At 46.8% G+C, this 21,424-nt stretch overlaps 1 protein-coding gene across 1 annotated transcript; it reads left to right on the top strand.

The window, feature by feature from the left end:
- The first annotated feature begins 4,285 nt into the window (after positions 1-4,285).
- Positions 4,286-19,235, top strand: LOC128830505 (C-type lectin domain family 4 member A-like). Its single transcript, XM_054016349.1, has 6 exons — positions 4,286-4,352; positions 5,611-5,727; positions 9,561-9,665; positions 16,731-16,882; positions 17,079-17,212; positions 17,600-19,235. The coding sequence occupies exons 1-6, from the start codon at positions 4,286-4,288 to the stop codon at positions 17,757-17,759; spliced, it is 735 nt and encodes a 244-aa protein (XP_053872324.1). The 3' UTR covers positions 17,760-19,235.
- The last annotated feature ends 2,189 nt before the right edge of the window (positions 19,236-21,424 follow it).

Raw genomic sequence — 21,424 nt, 5'->3', positions numbered from 1 at the left:
ACAAAGGGCAGCATAGCTCTCGGCTCACTTCAGGGCTGGGTCTATTGAAGTCTTTATCTGACTAAAGTAATTTTTTTTGGAAAATACTGAATATAATCCAGTTAATTCCTAGGAACCGAGACCTAAACTCACAAATGCAGAAAACCTCAGTATTTTGTGATGAAATCTTACATGCAGTAGGTCTTCTCATTCATACAGGGAAGCACTGCTCTCACTCACTGCTTCCATGCCCTGGATTCCAGCTCTGCCATTGCATCTCACTCTTTAAATAGTCATCTCCCTGCTATTCCAGTCCTGGGATCCCCTCACAGGCCTGCTGATGCACCTCACTCCTGACCTCCAGCAGGACCTGCTAGTCCAGTCAATGAGTTCCCTTACAGCTTGGCTAGTGGTCCCCAATCCCTACACATGGTGCTCCTCCCTCCAGTCTTCACTGCATCCCATCAGAGATTAGGTAGACAGCACAGAAGCTCTTTGGAATCAAAATCCCATTTCTATCTCACACAACGTACCAAGCGAAAAGAAATCATAAATGCTTGTGCTTCCTCAGTCCCTGCTAAGTAACACTCCTTGTGTACGACATACACCTAGAGTAAGGGAAATGGTGGACTCCCTCAGCTAGCAGGGCTACAAGGGAGCGTCCCTACCGCCCATGTTGGTGGCTGGTTTGAAGTCAGTTCAGGCTGTAGAGAGAAGCAGCAGGTGTCATTAGGTTTGGGATCTAGGCAGAAGGACTGAACCAAATCCAGCCCAACTCCTCTTTAACATCAATGGGAAAAGCTAGTCAAGAGCTTAAACTGCACCCCAGGCTTAGTTGTGAACTCCCAGGGTAAATGGTACCAATGCCTAGAGGCCAAGGGAATGAGACTGGAGTTTAAGGGTCTAGACTGGCTGTTAGTCACATGCAACTGTATTCCTGGTGTTTCCCAGGGTACAGGAGGGAAGCAAGTGGATTAAATAGGAAAGGGAAGTATCCATGGTGCTCTCCCCTATGGCCAGCAGGCCAGAGACTGCTGGTAGCTCCCCCTAGCAGATCCCACTGATGTGTGTTCATTAGTCATTCTTCAATACAATCTACCTTTTGTCAGTACTGACACAGGGAGATAAGCACCCCCTATGAATCCACCCACAGCATTCCCTGCAGTAATTTGGTTCTTCCTTGGCAGTCTCCTATCTTACTAGTAACCTGGCCTAGCCAGTGAGATCTAATGGGATCACAGTCTCAGGCTGTTTCCTTTGCAGGGTATGAGGTAAAGGCTATATATTGCAAAACAACAAGCTACTGTTAATAACAATGTGCCTCCTTCTCCCTCCCTTCTCTTGGGACTGTGCTGTAAAAGAGCATTGTAGGGTCCCATGTTCTTTAGCATTGTGATAGGGGACACTCACCTTATCAGTGCCTCTTGTCAATTGTGCGCAAGTTCACACCCACTCTGTCAGCTGTTAACCTCATCAGGTGGGCCTCTGGTCCAGGCACACGCAGTCAAACCATATAAAGAAACCCCTTCCAGGGTAACACAAGTCCACCAGGGCCTATCACTGTGCCCTGGTTGGTATCTGCAGCCCTGTCTCTGGGCTCAGTTCCCAGCCCCTTCTGGGCTAACTTTAAGTCCATTCCTGCCCTGGTATGGAGCAGTGCCCCCAGGGCTGTCTCCCTGGAGACTCTTTGCCTTTAGCAGTCCTGTGATGTCCCCAGCTCTCCACTCTTTCATTTCCATCCCCAGGGTAACAAAATTCAACAAATGGTTGGCCCTCTGCAGGGTCTTCAGCTCCAGCCTAAAGCCCTTTAAATTCCAGCCTGTTGCTTCTACACAAAGCTTTTCCCCTTCTCAGGTCTTTGGCAACTCTGCCAGTGAAGGGACCCAGGCTCCCCCACTACTCCAGGTCCCAACCCAGGGACCCTACAAATAGCAGCCACATGTGACTTCCTTTCATAGTTGCTGCCGCTATTCCCTGGGCCACTTCCCACATAGCCCCTTCCTCTTCACCCTTACCTCAGGGCTGAAGTTCTCTGAGCAGAGTCTCTCACAGGTTTCCTCACCAGGAGCCTCTCACTACCTTCCTTATCCTTCCACTCCCAACCAGCATCTAACCTACTTAGCCCTTGCAGCTCCTTTTAACTGAGGCTTCAGAACTCTGATTGGCTGCTTCCCTGCAGCCTTTCTAGATGTGTCTAGAGGACCCACCTTCACTGCTCCTTTTCTGGGCAGGGTGTGGCAGGACAGGAAGGGCTCTAGCAGTGGACATCAAAGGACCTGTCACACCCTGTCACAAGGATTCATAGATCTTCATTGTCTCTTAATGAGTCCAGATATAGATAGATATATTTTCTAATTTCCATCCCTGCAAATCCCCCTGGGCTCTGAGAATCAAGCTGGGCTCTTCTTCACTCATCATCACTGCTATTAAGATTCTGCAGGGCAAATTCTGCCCTCAAGGATGCCTGCACAACCCTCATTGTGTCTCCTGAGTGTGTGACTTAGGGCAGAATTGCATAGCAAATAACTCTGCTGATGATGCACAGGCAGGAACAGACTCTACTTCTCTCTCTGAGTTGTACTGGCTCTGCAGGACTAACAGGAGTAAAAGGCAGCAAACTTGTAAAGTCAGTAGGTTGACTGGGAACTCACACAAGGAGTGGGTCTGTAGGGCACGGAGGAGCCATTTTTACAATTGCTTTTTAGAGAGGCCCACATGAAGTCTTAGAGTAACTCAGGTTTCAGTTAAATTGATGCAATCCCCTTGTGTAGAGGCTTTTATTGTGGTTTATGTCAAGGGCCTTCAGTCAATGGCATGCAAGTCAGTAAGGAATTGTCCTAAGCTAAAAGTGTCACACTGATTTATATAGAAATAGGAGTGTCAGGCCCCAGAGGATTGCACCAAGTTAACTAAACTGGCATCTAAACCCCATTTATTTAAATCGGTGCAGTTTTCTCATGGAGACAAGCCCGCAATTAAACTCAATAAGATGGAGCCCTGCTGAAACTCTGTTGGGAGATGTTGCTGTTATGATTGGGCCTTCTAGCCTGGTTGTACTTGCAGTGTAGATGAGGGTTAAGCAGTACAGTGAATAGTTATTATTTCTTATAATTATTGTCTGGGATAAATAGTCACAAGTGCTGTGTGAGCAGCAGGGACTGTAAAACCTCTGTAAAAACTACAAACTGTTACAGTTATGGCCACTGACTCATGTTAGTTTAAAGACATACTTACCAGAAGAGAAGAGGAAAAAGACTCACCCCTCTTGTGTTAGAGACTCAAATACTTTGATGTGAGGAGGCACAGAAAGAGGGCAGGTTTTTCAAAGGAGGGCCTGTCTCCATGGTAAATTATACCAGAATAAGGTGGGATGTGAATGTAAAATGCTGTATTACATTGGTATAATTCCCTCTGGGAACACTCTTATTCTGGTTTAAGAGCATCTTTCTCTAGTTTATCTTATCTCTTTTTGTAAGGGATTTAAGCTTAACCCCTGCAACCCCCCAAAAATGCTACTCTTAGGCTAGAATAAGGGTATACTCATGGGGAATTGTACTGGGACAACACCAGTGGTTTAATTATAATTATACTGGTAAAACTTTCCTATGTAGATAAGCCCTGAGAGACTGAGCCTAGACTGAAACTCCTAGGGATGGAGAGACACTACTAGTTCACATCTTGCCCTTTGTCTGAGAGGCAGGGCTTAACCATAGTGTCTCAACCAGTGCTGACTGCTTGTCCTTGACTGCACTTGAGGTTATGGCAGATGATACACATTATCAGCAAAGGGTGATTTTGTTAACGTAACTGAGGCTGTGGAGTCACAACGGGCAAAAACAATGAAAGAAGACTGACTCAGAGAAAGAGAGCCAGAAAAATTAAAAAAGGAAAATGCAAGAGGACCAAAAAAAAAGAGGGAGAAAGAAAAAGAAATTGTGCTGGCTGGGAGATGAGTGTGCATTTTTGTTAGGTTTGAGGATGCAACTTCCTTTTCAGCCATTAGCTTCCTGTTTTCCCTTTTCTTTTAATGTGTTTCTGGAAACCTCAGGCTGGGTTTCTGGGTGAAGAAGCCCAAGAGCTGTCCAGGGTGTAACTCTGTCTCCAAACGTCTTTCAGCAATTCTTAGGGGCTTTCCACTCTCAGCCTCTCCTTCTCTCACTGCTTGGAGAGGATGTAGCAGAGCTTCCTGAGGGGAAGGACTCGTGACTGGCAAGTGTCACCCTCTGGCTCTAGGGAATTAAAAGATCAATTTTTAATTGTGATGGAATTATAAATATATAAAGAACACAGTCCACACAGTCTCTGAATGGCGTCGGAGATCACCTACGCCGAGGTGAAGTTTAAGAATGCACCACCACCTGCAGAGGCCAAAGGTAAATAACAAGCTATTTAGGGGAACGGGCTCAAAGCATTTGGTGGATGGGCTATGGAGCAGTTCATTTTTGTGACACTGATTCCCATGCAGCCTCAACTCAGAGGCACCAACTAGATCAGTGGGATTAGGGAATGTGCTCTGGAGCCTTTCAGCCTTCAGGTGGAAACTGGGTCTTTCTGGTTCTAATAATAATTATAGCCACTTAAAGGACCTTCCCTCAGCAGCAGAACTCAACTTCCTTTACCTCTCTCCTGCAACTGTGAATAGCACAACTGCCTAAAGTGTCCTCCTTTTTTTCCCCACGCTCCCATATTTCTAAAGTGTTCCTGCTTATTGCCACTTGGGACAGCCAGTCCCTCAGGGAGTGCCCTCCTTTCCTTCCCTTTCAGTGTGAGATCTACCCCTCCCACCTCTCTCACCCTTCTGGCATCTGTGGAGTCCCTCATGGTAGAGAAGAAGACGGGACTCAGGAATGATGAATATAAAGGGGATTTTCTATTGAAACTGCTAGACCCTGAGCTCCCAGACTAACAGCTGGGATACCTAATGTCACCACACAGAGTCTCTTCAATGCCTGGCTTGGATTCAGCAGATATGGAAGGGGCTGCTGGGTCACTAATTAGAGCCTTCTCCTTCCCACTCCCTTCCCACTTACTGCTACCATCTACTCCCCTCCCTTCAGTCCACTTGCTGATGCATTACATGTTACATTACCACCCACCACATCCAAAATCATGGTGAGAGGGGAATAGGAGCTAGAATCACACATTATGAGGGAGTGCAGGGTGGCCTAAGAACTCCTCAAAGACCCCTTGTTCTGATCATCTGAGACAAATGACATTTGAAAAGCAACATGAACTTCAGCAGCACTGGGCTTGCTCTGATGAGATGTGAAAAGCTCCCTTGAACCCGTAACCTCCTGCTAGGCCCTCACTCCCTAATACTTGGGGTCTGAATATTTGCTCATTAGATGGGCTGGAGACATAGAGTTTGGATCTAAATCTGATCTTCGGCGGAGCTTGGAGAGGTCAGGAGTCAGACCCAGTGTTCCAATTTATTTCCATCCCTAATAACCTAAAACTCTGGAATAAGGGTCAATAGAAGGCTGCAACAGCAGCAGCTACTCATGATTGTCTAGTCTTGTCCAGAGTATGGGCTTTTCAGGAAAGTTTTCAGTTGGTTGCAGAACCCTAACAGACAGGGGCTGATATGAGAAGAACTAACTGTCCTGGGGCTGGGAGTTTCTTCACCCTTAGCACACCCAGAGAAGAGAATATCCCAGAGTGCACCCCAGAAGCACACCCAGTGGCTCCCATGGCTGATTGCTGCACTATTGCTGCTATTGGCTGTCTCTCTCCTCATCGCCCTTATTGGTGAGTATAAATGGGCTGATTATTCAAGGAGGGAGGGGAACAACTAGGGACAAAAGATGGTCAATGCAGGCTGGAGATCAGGAAACATTTCCTAACAGTGAGGAGGCCGGTTAGACTGTGGAAGAGTCTTCCGAAAAGAAGGGAAAAGGAAACCCCATCACCTGGGTCTGGACAAAGCTGGAGATTATACTATAAGGAACACTCCTGCACGGTCCTGCCCAGGGAGGATGGGGGATTGGCTGGACAAGCTGTGGCCTCATAAGCTTTTCCCCATGTCACGCTGTCTGGAGTGGCACACAACTGTAAGTGCCGATTTCAGGTCAGGCTGTCAGAAAATAGGGCAGACACTCCAAACTGATGATATATTCTATCATTAAATTTCACCAAGCCAGTAATAAATGTGAGCACCTGGATCACTACGCCAGTCTTACCATGGAGTCACAGGCATTCCCCTTAGGCTCTCCAGTCAATCTTACCACCCTGACAAACTGGACTTAGTCCAGTCATATAAACCAAAAATCACACCACATCAGGTTGCTCCCAGTCCCAAAGGACCAGCCACTTACCCCCAGGTCAATTGGTATTCCAGATCTTATATCAAAGACAATTCTCTAGTACACTAACTAAAGATTTATCAGCTAAGAAAAAGAAATGAGAGTTACTGAGAGGTTAAAATAGGTAAAATACATTAACAGGCAAGTCAAGGTTTGTAAATCCAAATGATAGCAGGTGATGTAATAATCTGCCAGTTTCCCAAAAGTCTTTTCAGGGGTACCCTGCTTTTGTCTGGGGAGCTCTGCTTTCGTACACTTTCCTGCCAGAGCCCAAACAGAGAGATACAGGATCTTTCTTTGAATCCATATTTATATCTTCTTCTCACAGAAGACAAGCTGACAGTCTTTCTAACCATGTGGGTTATAATGAGTCAGACATGCAAACTGAGTCAGTGAATTTCCATTGTGGAACACAATGGCTTTTGTTTGAAGTTAGCAACCTTCTTCATTTATATTTCCAAGGCTCCAATCACGTTTGATGGGTAATTTAATTACAGGGATATACATAATGCAAAAGATAATATAATAGTCAATAGCAAGCCTTCATTAGTTTTCATGAAGTACATTCTCATCTTAACACTAACACACACTTTTGATCTAAGGTTAACTAATTTACAGGGTTATACATAATGTAATTAGGGTTGCCAACTTCCTAATTCCAGAAAACTGAACACCCTTGCCCCACCCACTGCCCCGCCCCTTCCCGAGGCCCCACCCACTGTTCACTCCATTCCCCCCTCTCTCCGTTGCTTGCTCTCCCCTACCCTCGCTCACGTGCTCATTTTCACTGCAAGGCCCAAACAGGCATACTTATTGTTTTGACAGATGTATTATGCTAAGTTCAGGTTTTATTTGTTACAGTACACTAGAGCTGGCAGCAAAATAGTCAGAAAGAGTAATTAAAAAAAAAATGAAAATTCACAAAAGTTTTCATTTTTCTTTCCCTCCCCTCTTCCCATTTTTCGTAACCAGCTCCATGGGTTTTGTTCACTAAAGTTATTGTAATTTTATGTGTGGAATTAGGGCCACACATTATCACAGCTGCAATGGGTCCATTAAAGGCCCACTCCTGAAGCCCAAATACAAATCCATAGAGCACAACCACAGAAATGCACACCTGTCCATATTCCTATATAAATAAATCTGTAGAAACTGACTCCCACACCTATATGTAGATACAGATGCTTTCCGACTTACGCAAGCATTCCGTTCCGGAACGCCTTGCGTAACTTAAATTTTGCGTCAGTCGGGAACGTGTACCCGACCATTACGCAAAAACAAACAAACAAAAAACTTTCTAGCTTATGGAACTTTTTCCGTAAGTGCAGATTTGCGTAAGTCGGGTTTGCATAACCCAGGGAGCATCCGTACACACGTGTATTCATGTGTACACAGCTAGCATGTACTAACACATAGACTTCCACATTATTTATTATTGCAATTGTTGTTTAGTGCCTAAAGACCCCAATTCAGATCAGGGTTCCAGGGTGGTAGGTGCTGGACATATACATAAAAAGAAAGAGTCGGCAACAAAGAGTTTATAATGTAGCTAGACAAAGGTGGGGAGAAATGTATGATACATTGGCTCTTCTGCAATTATTAGTCAACAACATTCTCTTTTTAAGAAATAATATATTTCTTTTAGAGTTCCCGTCCCTTTTAAAAACTTGTTATGAAATTAATACACACATATTTTATATCATCAATTTTTTTGTGTGCAAGCCAGCAAAAAGAATATAAGTCAAAGAGTTAGGCTGCAAATTTTATTCACACAGATATACACACATGCAGCAATACAAACACCTCCCTACACAAAGACACACAGTCTCTTACACACATACAATGCATGCATGCACACACAGAGACACCCAGCTGGGAAAGGAGTGGGGGGGCTGGAAGGGGAAAGATGGTGGGGGTGGAGGCGAGAGGGTGAGGAGGGAAAGAGATCAAGGAAGAGAGCAAGGTGGGGGTGGGAGGGGGCAATGAAGAAGAGAGGAGGGGGTGTGCAAGGGTATGTGGGGTGGATGGGGATGCAGGGGGAGACAGAAGGCTACAGGTGCTTGAGTATGTGGGGGGGCACAGGAGTGTATAGGGACATAATGGGAGTGGAGCAGTGTATGGAGGTGAATGGAGTGCAGGGCTGTGGGGGGTTAGGGACATGGGGAGGCGGTTTTGGGAGGTGGAGAGATGGGTGGGAGAGCACTGTAAGGGGTACAGGACTGGGATGGGTAAGGGTGGGGGGCAGGGCAGGTTGGGGCGGGGAGTGATGCAATGAGGGGGATGGGAGTATGGGGGGGTTGGGACAGGGAGGGATGCAGTGAGGGGGATGGGGGGGTTCAGCCCCATTCCCAGCACTCGGAGATGGGGATACATACCTCGATCCCCTGGGTGCCGGCAATGGGGCAACTAATCGTGGTTCGCCACAGGGCATGTGCTGCAGCTTGAGCCCAGCCACGGGAGGAGGGCAAGGAGGAGAAGTGGGCCGGCAGCAGCAGGAGAGACATGTGCCACGACCCCTCAACAGCCGCCTGCTAGATGCGCTAGTTTGTCCCCTGCCCTGCCCCGGCCAATGGGAGCTGCGCCTGCAGGCAGGGGGCAGGGCAGCACACGGACCCGCCTAACCGCCCCTAAGCCTAGGAGCCGGACATGCCGGCTGCTTCCTGGGAGCTGTGACTCAGCAGCTAGCAAGGAGCCTGCCAGCCCCGCTGCACAGCACCACGAACCGGACAGTCAACGGCCCGGTCAGCCGTGCTGACTGGAGCCACCAGGATCCCTTTTCGACTGGGTGTTCTGGTCAAAAACCGGACACCTGGTCATCCTATATCAACAGGTTATAGATAAGTGAAGACAATACCATTACAATTTCCTTTAAACTAAACTAATACACAAGTGAATGGGCCTGATTACACCACTATCTTTTAACACTTCTTTGATTTCTATTAATATATGAGTGAATTAGCCTGCAGCCCTGTCCTGAGCTGGCACCTGGTAGACAGCCTCATACCCCATCAATAATTTCTATTCCTCAACTAGACCAGGGTAATTTGTCCCTATGACAGAGTGCGCTTGGGCCCCCAGGATAACAGAGGGAACCCAAGAGAGCTGCCCTATTCTGCTCCCTGGGGAGGTTTGTGATGGCATTTGTGACAAGAAAACAAACAAAGGCGAAGCAGTCCCTGGTGAGCACCAGGAGAAGTCACAATGTATGGAAGAGATGGCAAGAAGGAGGGAAATATTTTACCCACTCTTTCTCTCTCTCTCTCTCTCTCTCCTTTACAGTTACCCAAGTTGGCCTCAGGACAAATCAAAGTTGTGAAGAGTACGAGATGGTGAGGCAATATCTCAGGAACAGGAACTGTGTTGAAGAAGAACCTGAAGGGAAAGGTCAATAACACTAAAAGAGAAGAAAAGACCCCAGAGTCAGCTTTCTGGGGTTGGGGCCTGATTCATATTCAGACCTAAATTAACAGCAAATAAGGGGTATGGAGAGATTGACTTTTGAGGAAAGAATAAGATAAGCACATAGGCACAGTATTGTAGTCAAGGGTAAATGCAGGTAAATGGAGTTTACCCACTTCTCATTTGGGGAATATGGGGTTTAGGTTAAGTTAATTTACCCACTTCTTTTGTTACCACTACCCCACTGCATAGGATCCCCATTGACTGGATAAGTGATAACTACCTAGAGATGTGCATCTTTTATTTATACAACACCTTAGGTGCACACAATGCTTTAAAACCAATCAAGCGACAGGTCCTTGCTCTAAGGAGCTTACTGGCTACGAGTATATACTGGAGCTAGGGCTGTAATTCCCAGCTTGAAGAGACATACCCGTGCTAACTTTGACCACCCGTGCTAGCTTTGACCAAGCTAGTGCATTATAAATAGAAGTGTAGCTTTGGCAGCAAATGCAGTAGAAGGGGCTAGCCACCATAAGTACATATCGTCTAAGACCATAGGTATGTACTAGGGCAGCTAGCCCCTCCCAGCCCTTACATCACAGTGGCTACACTCTATTTTTAGTACGCTACTTCAATCGGAACTAGTGCAAGTATGCCTACTTGAGCTGGAAATTACACCTCTAATTTGAAATGAAGTCACACCCTGAATTAGACTGAACACAGTGAGGGAAGACAATAAATAAAGAGCAGTGGAGGGAGTAGATGTAGATGAACTTTATATCAGTGAAAGATCATGAGGTGGATTTAATATTAAGTGCTTCTCTCATTAGTTCTAGTTTTTTGTTTCATTGTTTGAGATAATTTCACACTGAACAAATTTCATGTAATGTTAGTTAAAGTTGTTCGGTTCTACATTTTCCTCAAACCCTGAAAAGTTAGAAAATAAGTAGTTCAGCTCAACAACCACCGTTCTGTTTCTCTACCCGCACAGGTAAAAACAACTTACCAATTCTTACCTATTACTGTCCTCCTTTCACAACACTTTATTCCCACCCAAGGCTTCATACACTACCATCAGCCTTAACTCTGACATACATTCAAGGACACATATGTTAAATGTATATAGCCTTCTTTTAACATATGCTTTTGTTTGGGGATTTCTCTGAAGAAAAGAGAATAAGGCTGATTGAAAAATTTCAAACTAAATATTTTTCGAACAGAAAATGAAGTTTCATCTAAATAAAAATTTTCCATGAGAAAAACTAGATTTTGGTGGAATTTTCCATCAGGACAATTGAAATGAAAAGTTTTGATTTGGGAATGTCAAAACATTTCATTTCACTCAAAAATGCTGAAACACAACATTTTGACATTTCCAGATCACATCTTTTCAAAACTTTTCATTCCACAAAAAGTTTTGTTATGTCAATTTTTCATCCTGATTTGGGATGGAAACAAATGTCAAAATATCATCATTTTCTGTGGGATGGAATTTCTCTGTTTTTGAGAGAATAACTTTTAACATACGTCTCTTTCTTGTAGACACTGCCGTATAAGTTGAACTCGGACACACAAGAAGACATATGTTAAAAAGTTATTTCCCCCCAAAGAAATCCAAAAAGAGAACCAGATCTTAAAAGAAGGAGATATATTTTTAGCACGAGTGTACATAAAAACAGTAAGGAGCTTCATTACAGGGAGCCTGGGTGGTCAGCACCTGAATCTGCACATCTAGTTTAGCTAGCCTGGGGGTGAACCTAGCCTGGGGGTGAACCTAGTCTGAATCTGTATAACCAAACCTGAGTTACTGTGTCATCATGGTGTCTGCACTCATCCATGTTTCTCTGGGGCCATATCCCATGGTTCTGTGTGCTGAGATGCTCTAGGATGCTTCCCCAGTCAACTGGGTCAATTTCAGGAGAGTTTGGTTTTCCTTCTGGGGGAACTGTAGGAAGGTATTGGGAGAACTATCAGCACATTTTGCCTCAATGAAAAGTGGGCAGGTTCCAGCCCTAATGAATGTGGAACCTGGATTCTAAACCCCACTGCCCAGCCAGATACGCTGGCCCAGATTTAAAGCTCCGCCAAACCCAGATCAGAGGTTTTTCTGTGTGGATGGTGGTGGGTGGGGGGCTGGGTTGGTCTAAAACCCAGGTAAAAGTCCAGGTTAACTTTGTAGGGCAGCATAGATGTACCCCAAGTGTAAAATCCTGATCCCATTGAAGTGAATTGGAGTTTTACCTTCAACTTCACTGAGATCAGGATGTCACCCTAAGTCTTGAAATATTTTATCATGTAGATCTTTGAATATACTCTGACTTCCTGTAAGGTCTGAAATATAAAATAAAATGTGGTCTATAAAATATATTTTGTACACTCCTCAAAGGTAAGGTTTTTACTACCACACTCAGCAACAGCATATGTGAGCAACATACATGTTAACACAAACAAAAGCTCTGTTTAGTGACAGTTAAGGTTGCATCAAGGTAAACCCCACCAAAGCACAATCTTAAAAGCATGGAAGTCAGAAGTTAAGGGAGAACTCATGAATTGTTTGCTATTTTCACGTTTCCTGGATAACTGTCTCAACACTGCATAAAGCTTTTGCTGCCATCTCCAACAGATACAGAAAAGCAACACATACCCCAACTTCATCAAACTCACAGTCTAACACAAAACCTTATCAGTGATCTCGTATGCTAGTGTATTAACAGATTGACATGTTTGACTGACACAGTCCATGCATTTGGGAAATTACCCTGCCTTCATGTTGCTGAGATGACTGAGAGTTTCCCGTAACTTGCTATTTCCATGCTTTTTAGATTCTGGGCTGGTGGATGGGGTGTCTGGATGCTGTCTTACCCGTCACTACACAAAGCTTTTGTTTCTGGGAAATTGCTCACAGATGTACTTGCTGAGTGTAGTAATACATCTGGTGAGTGTACAACATAAATTTCAACTTCAATTGTGGGCATTTGAGGAAGTGAGAGTATATTCAAAGATCTACATGATAAAATATTTAGAGACTTACAGTTCCTATGGAGACACATGATAAAAGTATAACTCAGTCATTTAAGATGTGGGGTCTCTTTTTGGATTTCTTAGAAAAAAAGAAAAACTTTCAACATATGTCTCCTTTTTGAACATCTGGCAGGGTTCAGGCTGTATGGTAGTTTATACAAGGCAGAGCCATAGGTTAAAAGTTATTCATTTTTCTTCAAAGAAATCCTGAACAAGAAGCAAGTCTTACAAAGAGGGATACTTTTAAAATGTGTCCTCCAATGTATACCAGAGTTAATTCAGTACTGTATGGTAGTTTATGCTGCATTGGGTGTAAACAATATGTTGTGGATGGCAGATGGTAATAGGTAAGATGTGCTAAGTTCTCTGTAGGTGCAGGCAGAAGAAGTGTGCCTGTTGATCTCACCTATTTATTTTCTAACTTTTCAACATTTGAAGAAAATGTCATTAAAGCAGAACAGAGTAACATTAAGCAATGTTTTTCTGTGTGAATTTTCCTACTTTCAAAACAAACTGTGTGAACTAGACACACAAAATAAAAAGCAAATAATATAGAGCCTTGCAAAGAGTGATGCCAAGATAGTGAAGAACACAGCAGCTGCAGTAAGGGTTCGGCTATGAAGAAATGTATTTGATTAAATGCAGCCACTGCAACTTGGCAAATCTGCTGTCACACATAAAAGACAGAGGATAATATGTAGTAAAGAATGTCCTCACTAGTTAATATGGTGCTTTCAAACGGGCAATGCTGAAGTCAGTGTTGACATTAGAATCAATAGGGTCATTGGAATCTGATGAATTTGCATCCATGTGTTGGCAGGAGTCCAGTTCCCCCCTCCCTCTCAGTTCCCAGACACGGTTCGCTGGAAAATAACAGTCCAGAGTTCAATCTACAGGCAATGTGATGGGTTTCTTGGAGCTAAACAAGCAAGCATATTCCAAAACCCTTCACACCAGTGGGGCTATCTCTATATGCCAATAGAGCTTTCCTCTTCCACTCCCCCAACTACAGTTCTATACACTGATAGACCCCCTTCTTCTTCTAACCCCTAGTGCCACGCACACCGATGGAGCTCCCTCTTCTCCCCCCTCTTCTTGGCAAACTTAATTATACTTGTACCTTCCCCTGGTCTCACCCCTTCCAATATATGGTCATGTTCCGTTCTGGGGGGTCTTGAGTCTGGGGGTGATAATACCACCTCTTTCATACCTGATGGGAGGGGTAAGGAGCGGGGTTACTTTTGGCCATGATCACTCTCTCACAGACTCAGTGTCTCTTCCTTACACCTTCCCCCCTTCCCGCTGCTTGCAGGGCTGGCTCTGGCTTTTTTGCTGCCCCAGGCAAAAAATCCTCCCGCCGCCCCCCGCCCCCCCCCGGTGGGGAGCGTGGCAGGGGAGGGCGCCGAGCTCGGCCATGGCCCCGCTCTACCCAGCCAGCCAGAGCGCCACAGGGAGGGCGGCGAGTCCGGTCGGGGCCCCACTCTCCCTGGCTGGCCGGAGCACCAGGGGAGGGCGGCGAGCCCGCTGCAGCTCCGCTCTCCCCAGCAGCCGGAGCACCGGGAGGAGGGCGGCGAGCCCGGCCACGGGCCTGCTCTCCCCAGCCGGCCAGAGCGCTGGGGGAGGGCGGCGAGCCCGGACGGGGCCCCGCTCTCCCCGATCGGCCAGAGCGCCAGGAGGATGGCGGAGAGCCTGGCCGGGGCCCTGCTCTCCCCAGCCGGCCAGAGCGCCGGGGGAGGGCGGCGAGCCCACCGCCGCTCCGCTCTCCCTGGCGGCTGGAGCGCCGGGAGGAGGGCGGAGAGCCCGGCCGCGGCCCTGCTCTCCCCAGCTGGCCAGAGTGCCGAGGGAGGGTGGCCCAGCTCTTCCCGGCTGGCCGGAGCGCCGGGAGGAGGGCGGAGAGCCCAGCCAGGGCCCTGCTCTCCCAGACCGGCCGGAGTGCCGGGAGGAGGGCAGAGAGCCTGACCGTGGCCCCGCTCTCCCCGGCCGGCCGGAGCGCTGGGGGGGAGGGTGGCGAGCCCGGCCACGGCTCCGCTCTCCCCGGCCAGCCGGAGCGCCAGGGGAGGGCGGTGAGCCTGCCGCGGCTCCGCTCTCCCCGGCGGCCGGAGCACCGGGGGGAGGGCGGTGAGCCTGGCCGGGGCCCCGCTCTCCCCGACCGGCCGGGGCACCGGGAGGAGGGTGGAGAGCCCGGCCGTGGCCCCGCTCTCCCCGGGTGAGCGCCACCCCCCTCCAGGTGCCGCCCCAAGCACATGCTTGGAGGCCTGGTGCCTGGAGCCGGCCCTGGCTGCTTGGTTACCACAGCAACCCCTTGCTGGATTCGGTCCCCTTATCTTCTCTTGTTACAGAAAGGCAAGGCTTTCACTTTGTGTGGTGCGGGGACAGCCTTGTGCTTTCACTTACATTCTCTTGCTTGCTTATTCAGCCTGTTTAAATTAAAAGCAAGGCCAGAAGCAAGATTATTATTGTTTGGTCTTTACCCTTTTTGTTTCACATTCTCTTAACACCAGGTACAGACATAAGTCACTGTCTAGCAACATAGGTTGCTGGCTAGTAAACACTTTCATATCTTCACTGCAGTGCTTCCGATTTGCTGCAGCTCACATCAGTTATGAAGCAAAAAATATTTTTCTCTGAAATTCCAAAATGGAAAACTATAAAGTGGTGTTTGTGTAAATTATAGCAATACACATAAAGTGCCTCCATCTGTACCCTTGCAAAAGACTATTTTAAAAAGTGAGATACCAGGGATCCAATAACAAAACATTTCTGTATCTGAAATATTTTTAAGTACATTACTCTCCTACAAATTCCAAATGGACAGCAAATGAAAAGCCCTCCTACACGCCTATTTTGTATGTTCCAGGTTTTTCCTGTAGCAAACCATTTTGCAACTATTCCCACTCTTTTCCCATATAGCAAAATTCTCTGAGGCAACCTTAAGTATGCCTTTGTTACCACTCCACCATAATACTACAAATTAGAGGATGTCAGGAGAGAGGGCAGTGATGGAAGACTGAAAGGAATGAGTTTTGAGGAGTGATTTGAGGTAGGAGCACATGTGGTCAAGGAGGTTATTCCAGGTATCGAGGACATAGTGAGAAAAGTTGCAATGTTGGTTATGGGAGAAGGTCAGGAGAGTACTGAGATAAGCTGAAGTGGCTGAATGCAGGAGTAGGAAGCAACTATAGATGAGATGGAGACAGGGCAGAGCTGTGGAGGGCCTTGAAGATGAGGTGAGGTGTTTGAATCTGACACAAGCAGAAAACAAAAGCCAATGAAGACACTTAAGCGGGAGATTGGAGATGGAATGGCAGCAGTAAGCTGGATGGACTTGAGGGGCACAATATGAAACCTGAGGAGACCAGATGGGGAGCTGGAGCCGTAGTCAAGATTAGAGAAAGATGGCTAAGGCATGGCCTGAGGAATTGGCAGTAGGGATGGAGAGAGGGAGGAAAGGATAGGCAGAGCTCAGGGATCAAATGGATAGAGGTCGGATTGAATGGCTGGTAAGGGTGAGAGTCTTCACGGAAGAGACAACACATGAAGTGATTAGAGTGGATGAGCACAGGCAAGGGTAGGGTGCAGAGATAGAATATAAGAAGACCATTGAGGAAGGAAGTGGACTGAGGGGGAGAAGGTGAAGAAGGACACACTAAGGGAGAGGCTGCCAGAGCAACCACAGAAACAGGAAGGAAAACAGTCCAGCACTGAACTAGTTAGTGTGTGTTAATGGCCTACAAGTGCCTCCAGGGGGCAAGCGACAATGAGGAAAAGAACTTACCAGGAGGGGTTTAGGGGGAAGAATTAGATATAAAAAAGACCAAGTAGGAGAAAAAAATATTGGTCTGCAGGTTGTGAATCATTTCCTTCACCATGAAGGCCTCTGTTAGTCTCCATTGCTCGAGATATGTGTGAAATGAAGATGGACAGGGTGGAATTACACTGTTTTGGCCCTGGGGACTGAACTGGGTGTCACCTAACAAGTCCTTTCCATTTTTATTTTCTGTGTTTCATTCATCTCTTCTCTCACAGAGCAAGTCTGGACGTGCTGCCCCAGGGGCTGGGAGCCCTTTCAGGCCAGCTGCTACTACTTCTCTAATGACATCATGACCTGGGATGACAGTGAGAGGAACTGCACAGGGATGGGCTCCCACCTGGGGGTGATCAACACAGGAGCTGAGCAGGTAACTTGCTGGGAGTCAGGCTCCTCTGGGCACTCAGAGAGCAGCCCTGGAGAGGATGTTTGGGCTCTTTGTTCATTCAATGCTGGGCTTCCTCATCCATCACATCCAGCACCCCCACACCCCCACAGGGACCCCGATCTCCTACTGTCTGCCCAGAGACTGCACCTGATGGAGATATGATTTTATTTTTATCCAGGATTTCATCTTCACTCGAGTAAATGGAACAGTTACAGGCAGCGAAGGAAGGAATTACTGTATTGGTCTGATTGATAAGGAGAAGAAAGGACAGTGGTGCTGGGTGGATGAGACTCCATATAACAATACTGCAACGTGAGTATTTCCTGGAATGGAGACCAGTTACCACCCTCCACTTAGTTCCAGGATTAGTATACAATGGTGTGTGTGTGTGTGTGTGTGTGTGTGTGTGTGTGTGTGTGTGTGTGTGTGTGCGTGTGTGTGTTTGTGTTGGGGGAGAGAGAGAGAGTGCCTTACCCACAACTGGAGCTCTGGAGCTAACCATATCTGGTCTAATAGAGAGAAGATTTGCAAAGGGAACATAGATAGAGGCTATGAATGAATTTTAGAAAAAGAGAATTGTCTGTGGCTGATTCAAGTGTTGCAATTCTCCTTCTCCTATCATCATCGCCAGCTACAACTCTTTCCCCTGAGATGTTTATAATGATGCATCTCTAACACATGAGCTTCTCTCTCTTACAGGTTCTGGAGACCTGGGGAACCCAGTCCTCACAACAATGAGAACTGTGTTGTCATGCATGTGCCGGGAGAACAAAATACACATGGTAACAGGAATTGGAATAACGTCCCTTGTTCCAGTGCATGTCATCGAATTTGTGAGACTGCAACACTTAGATTTTGAGGAAGAACCCCCATCCTGGATGTGAGGCTGGAGAGTCAGTGCATCTCTCACTTGGGTCAGCTCACAGAGAGATCTGGTGGGAGGGTTTGGATCAGCCCTGGGCTATCATGAGATTGGGTGTAGGCAGTGCAGGATGATATTGGGGCTCAAACTCATTCACTAGATCAATTTTGGAAAACTCTGAAAACAGCTGAAAATATCTAATGTGGAACAAGCCAAAGTGCAGTGAGCCCTGCCTGTGATGTCATTGAAGCTCCCAGGAGACTGGTGGAAGAGGCTGGCTGGGAAAGGCAGGACCAGTGAGTTTTCCCTGGGAAATCTTGAAAGGAGGTTTCCTGTTCATATTAGCCTTCCCATTGTTGGGCAGGGTAACAACTTACATTGTGTATATACTGCAGCAGGGCTGTAAAAACCAGGAATAAGGCCCTGTCCATACTGAAAAATTACTAGGTCAGACCTGTTTCCCATTGACTCTGCTACAACTCAGTTCCACCTTGTAAAAGAAATGGGACTTTGTCCATGTCCCTGAGCAATGCTTAAAGCCTTAAATGGTCCAATGCTTTAGCATCACTCAGGGACAGAGGCTTGTCTATGCATGGAACTGGACTGATTGAATTACAGTGCATGGGTTTACAAACCGGTTTAGTTACATTGGTGCAACTCCCTTATGTGGAGACTTTTACTGTGGTTTAGAACTGATGCATTATACCAGGTCAGTGAGAAATCACCTAACCTAAATTAATAGAGGCTCTTTCATACAGAAATAAGAGTGTCAGCATGGACGGGGTGGCACCAATTTAACTCCATCAGCGTCTAAACTTATTTAGTTAAATTGGTGCAGTTTTCTCATGGCGACAAGCCCACAGTTAAAATCAACAACATCGAGCCCTGCTGATACCGTGTTGGGAGACGTACCTGTTTTATCTGGGCCCTCTAATCTGGCTTTACCTGCAGTGTAAACAAGGCCTAAGCAGTACAGTGAATAGCTATTATTCCTAATAATTACTGTCTGTGATAAATATTCATATGAGCCATGTGAGCAGAAGAGCCGGAAAACCACTGTAAAACCACAAACTGTAGAATTATGGCCACTGATTCTTGTCAACTGTTTAAACATATTCTTATTGGAACAAAACAAATCAACCCTTGTGTTAGAGCCTTAAATACCCTGCTGTGCTGAGGTACAGAAAGAGGGCAGAATGTCAACAGACACCCTGATCCTAAGACTGTACCTCCTAGGCCTTGAAAAGATCTTCTAGTTCTCATCTCACCTGGGAGCCAGGGCAGAGTTGGTTCCTGCAGCACATTCTCCACTCCCTTATCTCATTCTGCTTTGAATGACTTGAGCAATGTGGTTTCCACCACTTTCTTTGAAGAGGTCTCAGTCCTGTTAATGAATTTAGAGGTCAAGTGTCTGATGCTGTGTAGATGGTTCTCTCCTGGTGGGGTCCTATCTTTTTTTCTCTGAATACTATAAAGTTGCCTTTCATACATGGTCACTTTGAGGCTGTATCTATTGACGTCTTTATCTTCATAAAGTCACATCTTAATACATAGAACCTAAGCTGGTTAATTCCTGGGCACCAAGCTCGACCTCTGCAAAGTTCAAGTTCCCCAATGTGCTGGGTTGAAATCTTAGCCAATCGCCCTCATTCATATTGGGCAGCACAGCTCTTGCTTATCCTCCCATGGCCTGGGCCCCAGTTCTGCCAATGCCCCTCAGTCCTGGCCTGCAGCCCCCTTGTATTCCAGTTCCAGACTCCCCACACAGCCCTGCCAATGCCCCTCAGTCCTGCTCTGCAACACAATCTGCTGTTTCAGTCAAAGGCTTCCCACACAGCATTATTATGGCACCCCCTACCATAATAACATAAGAACGGCCATACTGGGTCAGATCAAAGGCCCATCTAGCCCAGTATCCTGTCCTCTGATAGTGGCCAATGCCAGGTGCCCCAGAAGGAATGACCAGAACAGGTAATCATCAAGTGATCAGTCCCCTGTCACACATTCCCAGGGCTACATACAGGGCTCCTATTTCTTTCTGTCTCATAGGATTTAAGGATGGTAGATGGATGGATTAGATAGTGTAAGGGTGTATTGCGAACAGACCGTATATGTTCAGAGCAAACCACAGTCTCAAATGTTGCACCAACTAAAAAGACCCAGGAAATGCTCATACCTCCTAAGTAACACTCATACTGTATAACGAACACCTAGGGTGGCCATAAGTCCTGTTTTGGGTGAGACAGTGCCTTTTTAAGCTCTGTCCCAGCCGTCTCGACTTTTTTGGCAAAATTGGGCATTTGTCCTTTGCTCTTGCCAACTGATCATCAGTTGGCAAAAGCAAACTGGACAGGATGGGGGCCTCAGACCAACCCCGTGCAGTGTCCCATTTTCCCTTTGGGAAAATATGGCCACCTTACAGACACCCGATATAAGGAGGCATGAGCTCCCTGATCAGTCATGTTGGAGCACTGAGGGGAAATGGAACCAGTTCCTTATTCCAGCTGGAGTTCAAGGGTCTAAACTGGCTGAGTCACATGTAACTCTCCCAGGGTACAAGGGGGAACAAGTGGATTCAGCAGTTGAGGGAGTTAACCAGAGCAATCCCGTTCATGGTCAGCAGGAGGAGACTGTTGGTACAGCACCCTAGGGGATCCCACTGCCAGGTGTTTAATAGCTATTCTTCAGTACACGCCAGGCACCTCCAGCATCCCAGACACATTTAGACCTTGTCCGCATGTGGAATTAGTGCGCACTAAGCTATGGTGTGACTTTAAAGTCCATTAAAGTGCACTAGCTACTTTACACTAACTCCCCGTGTGGATACTGTTACTGTGCACTAAGAGTGCCCTTGGGAAGTTTGGCTTGATGTGCTCTTAAAGTGTATTAAGCTAGTGCGCAAAGACTTACTCCTGGGACATCCTGTAAGAGGTCTAATGGGGCTGTGTTTCATTCAGGCTCCTTCTCTAACTGTTCCTTCAGCTAGTGCAGCTTGTTCCCCCCAGTCCTCAGAAGAGATTGTGGGGCTGAAATCCAGCTCTCAGGAGCCCCACATGGGATTGGATGGATGTCTAGGCCACCCTGTTGGAGGCCCTGTGTCTTCCTAAGGTCCTGAGTATCCTGCATCTCACCCTCCTCTCCTCCAACTGCCATCCAACCCAGTATGGCAGTGCCATTGGAGTCAAGCTGCCAGTGCTTTCACAGCCAGTGCCTGCTCAGGGGACACCCATCAAGAAGGATTCTCATCTCAGAGTATAAGGGGTAGGGTGAGTAATAGAGCCCAGGGCGGCATTATCTACCCCAGGGAAACCATAAAGGGCCCATAGGAGAGAATGTGTGTCACTATCCATGTCTCAAAAGCCAATCCTGGACTAGTGAGCTATTTGTGGGGTATGATGCTCTGTATCTGGGGGAACACCCAGCATCCCCATGTTCATACTTGTAAAATGATTGTGCAACACATGACAAAGTTTGCATTGGATACCACACAAAGGGCCCATAGGAGAGGATGTGTGTCGCTCTCCACGTCTCACAAGTCAATCCTGGACTAGAGAGTTATTGGTGGGGTCTAGGGGAAAAGTGAGACAGAGACGGCTTGCTCCAGCCACTGAGGAGATCCGCGCAGGGAGAGTTCCACTGACTTTGGGACGGGGGGACCATGG

Source organism: Malaclemys terrapin, chromosome 1 (assembly GCF_027887155.1).
Source record: "Malaclemys terrapin pileata isolate rMalTer1 chromosome 1, rMalTer1.hap1, whole genome shotgun sequence".
In the NCBI taxonomy this organism is placed as follows: domain Eukaryota; kingdom Metazoa; phylum Chordata; order Testudines; family Emydidae; genus Malaclemys; species Malaclemys terrapin.
This window is presented reverse-complemented; position numbering and strand designations above follow the sequence as displayed.

Bases quoted from the DNA above. Each gene is read 5' to 3' on its own strand.
- LOC128830505 (XM_054016349.1), top strand. From the start codon at position 4,286: ATGGCGTCGGAGATCACCTACGCCGAGGTGAAGTTTAAGAATGCACCA. The intron at 5,728-9,560 runs GTGAGTATAAAT...TCTCCTTTACAG, and splicing joins TCTCCTCATCGCCCTTATTG to TTACCCAAGTTGGCCTCAGG. The intron at 17,213-17,599 runs GTGAGTATTTCC...TCTCTCTTACAG, and splicing joins CCATATAACAATACTGCAAC to GTTCTGGAGACCTGGGGAAC.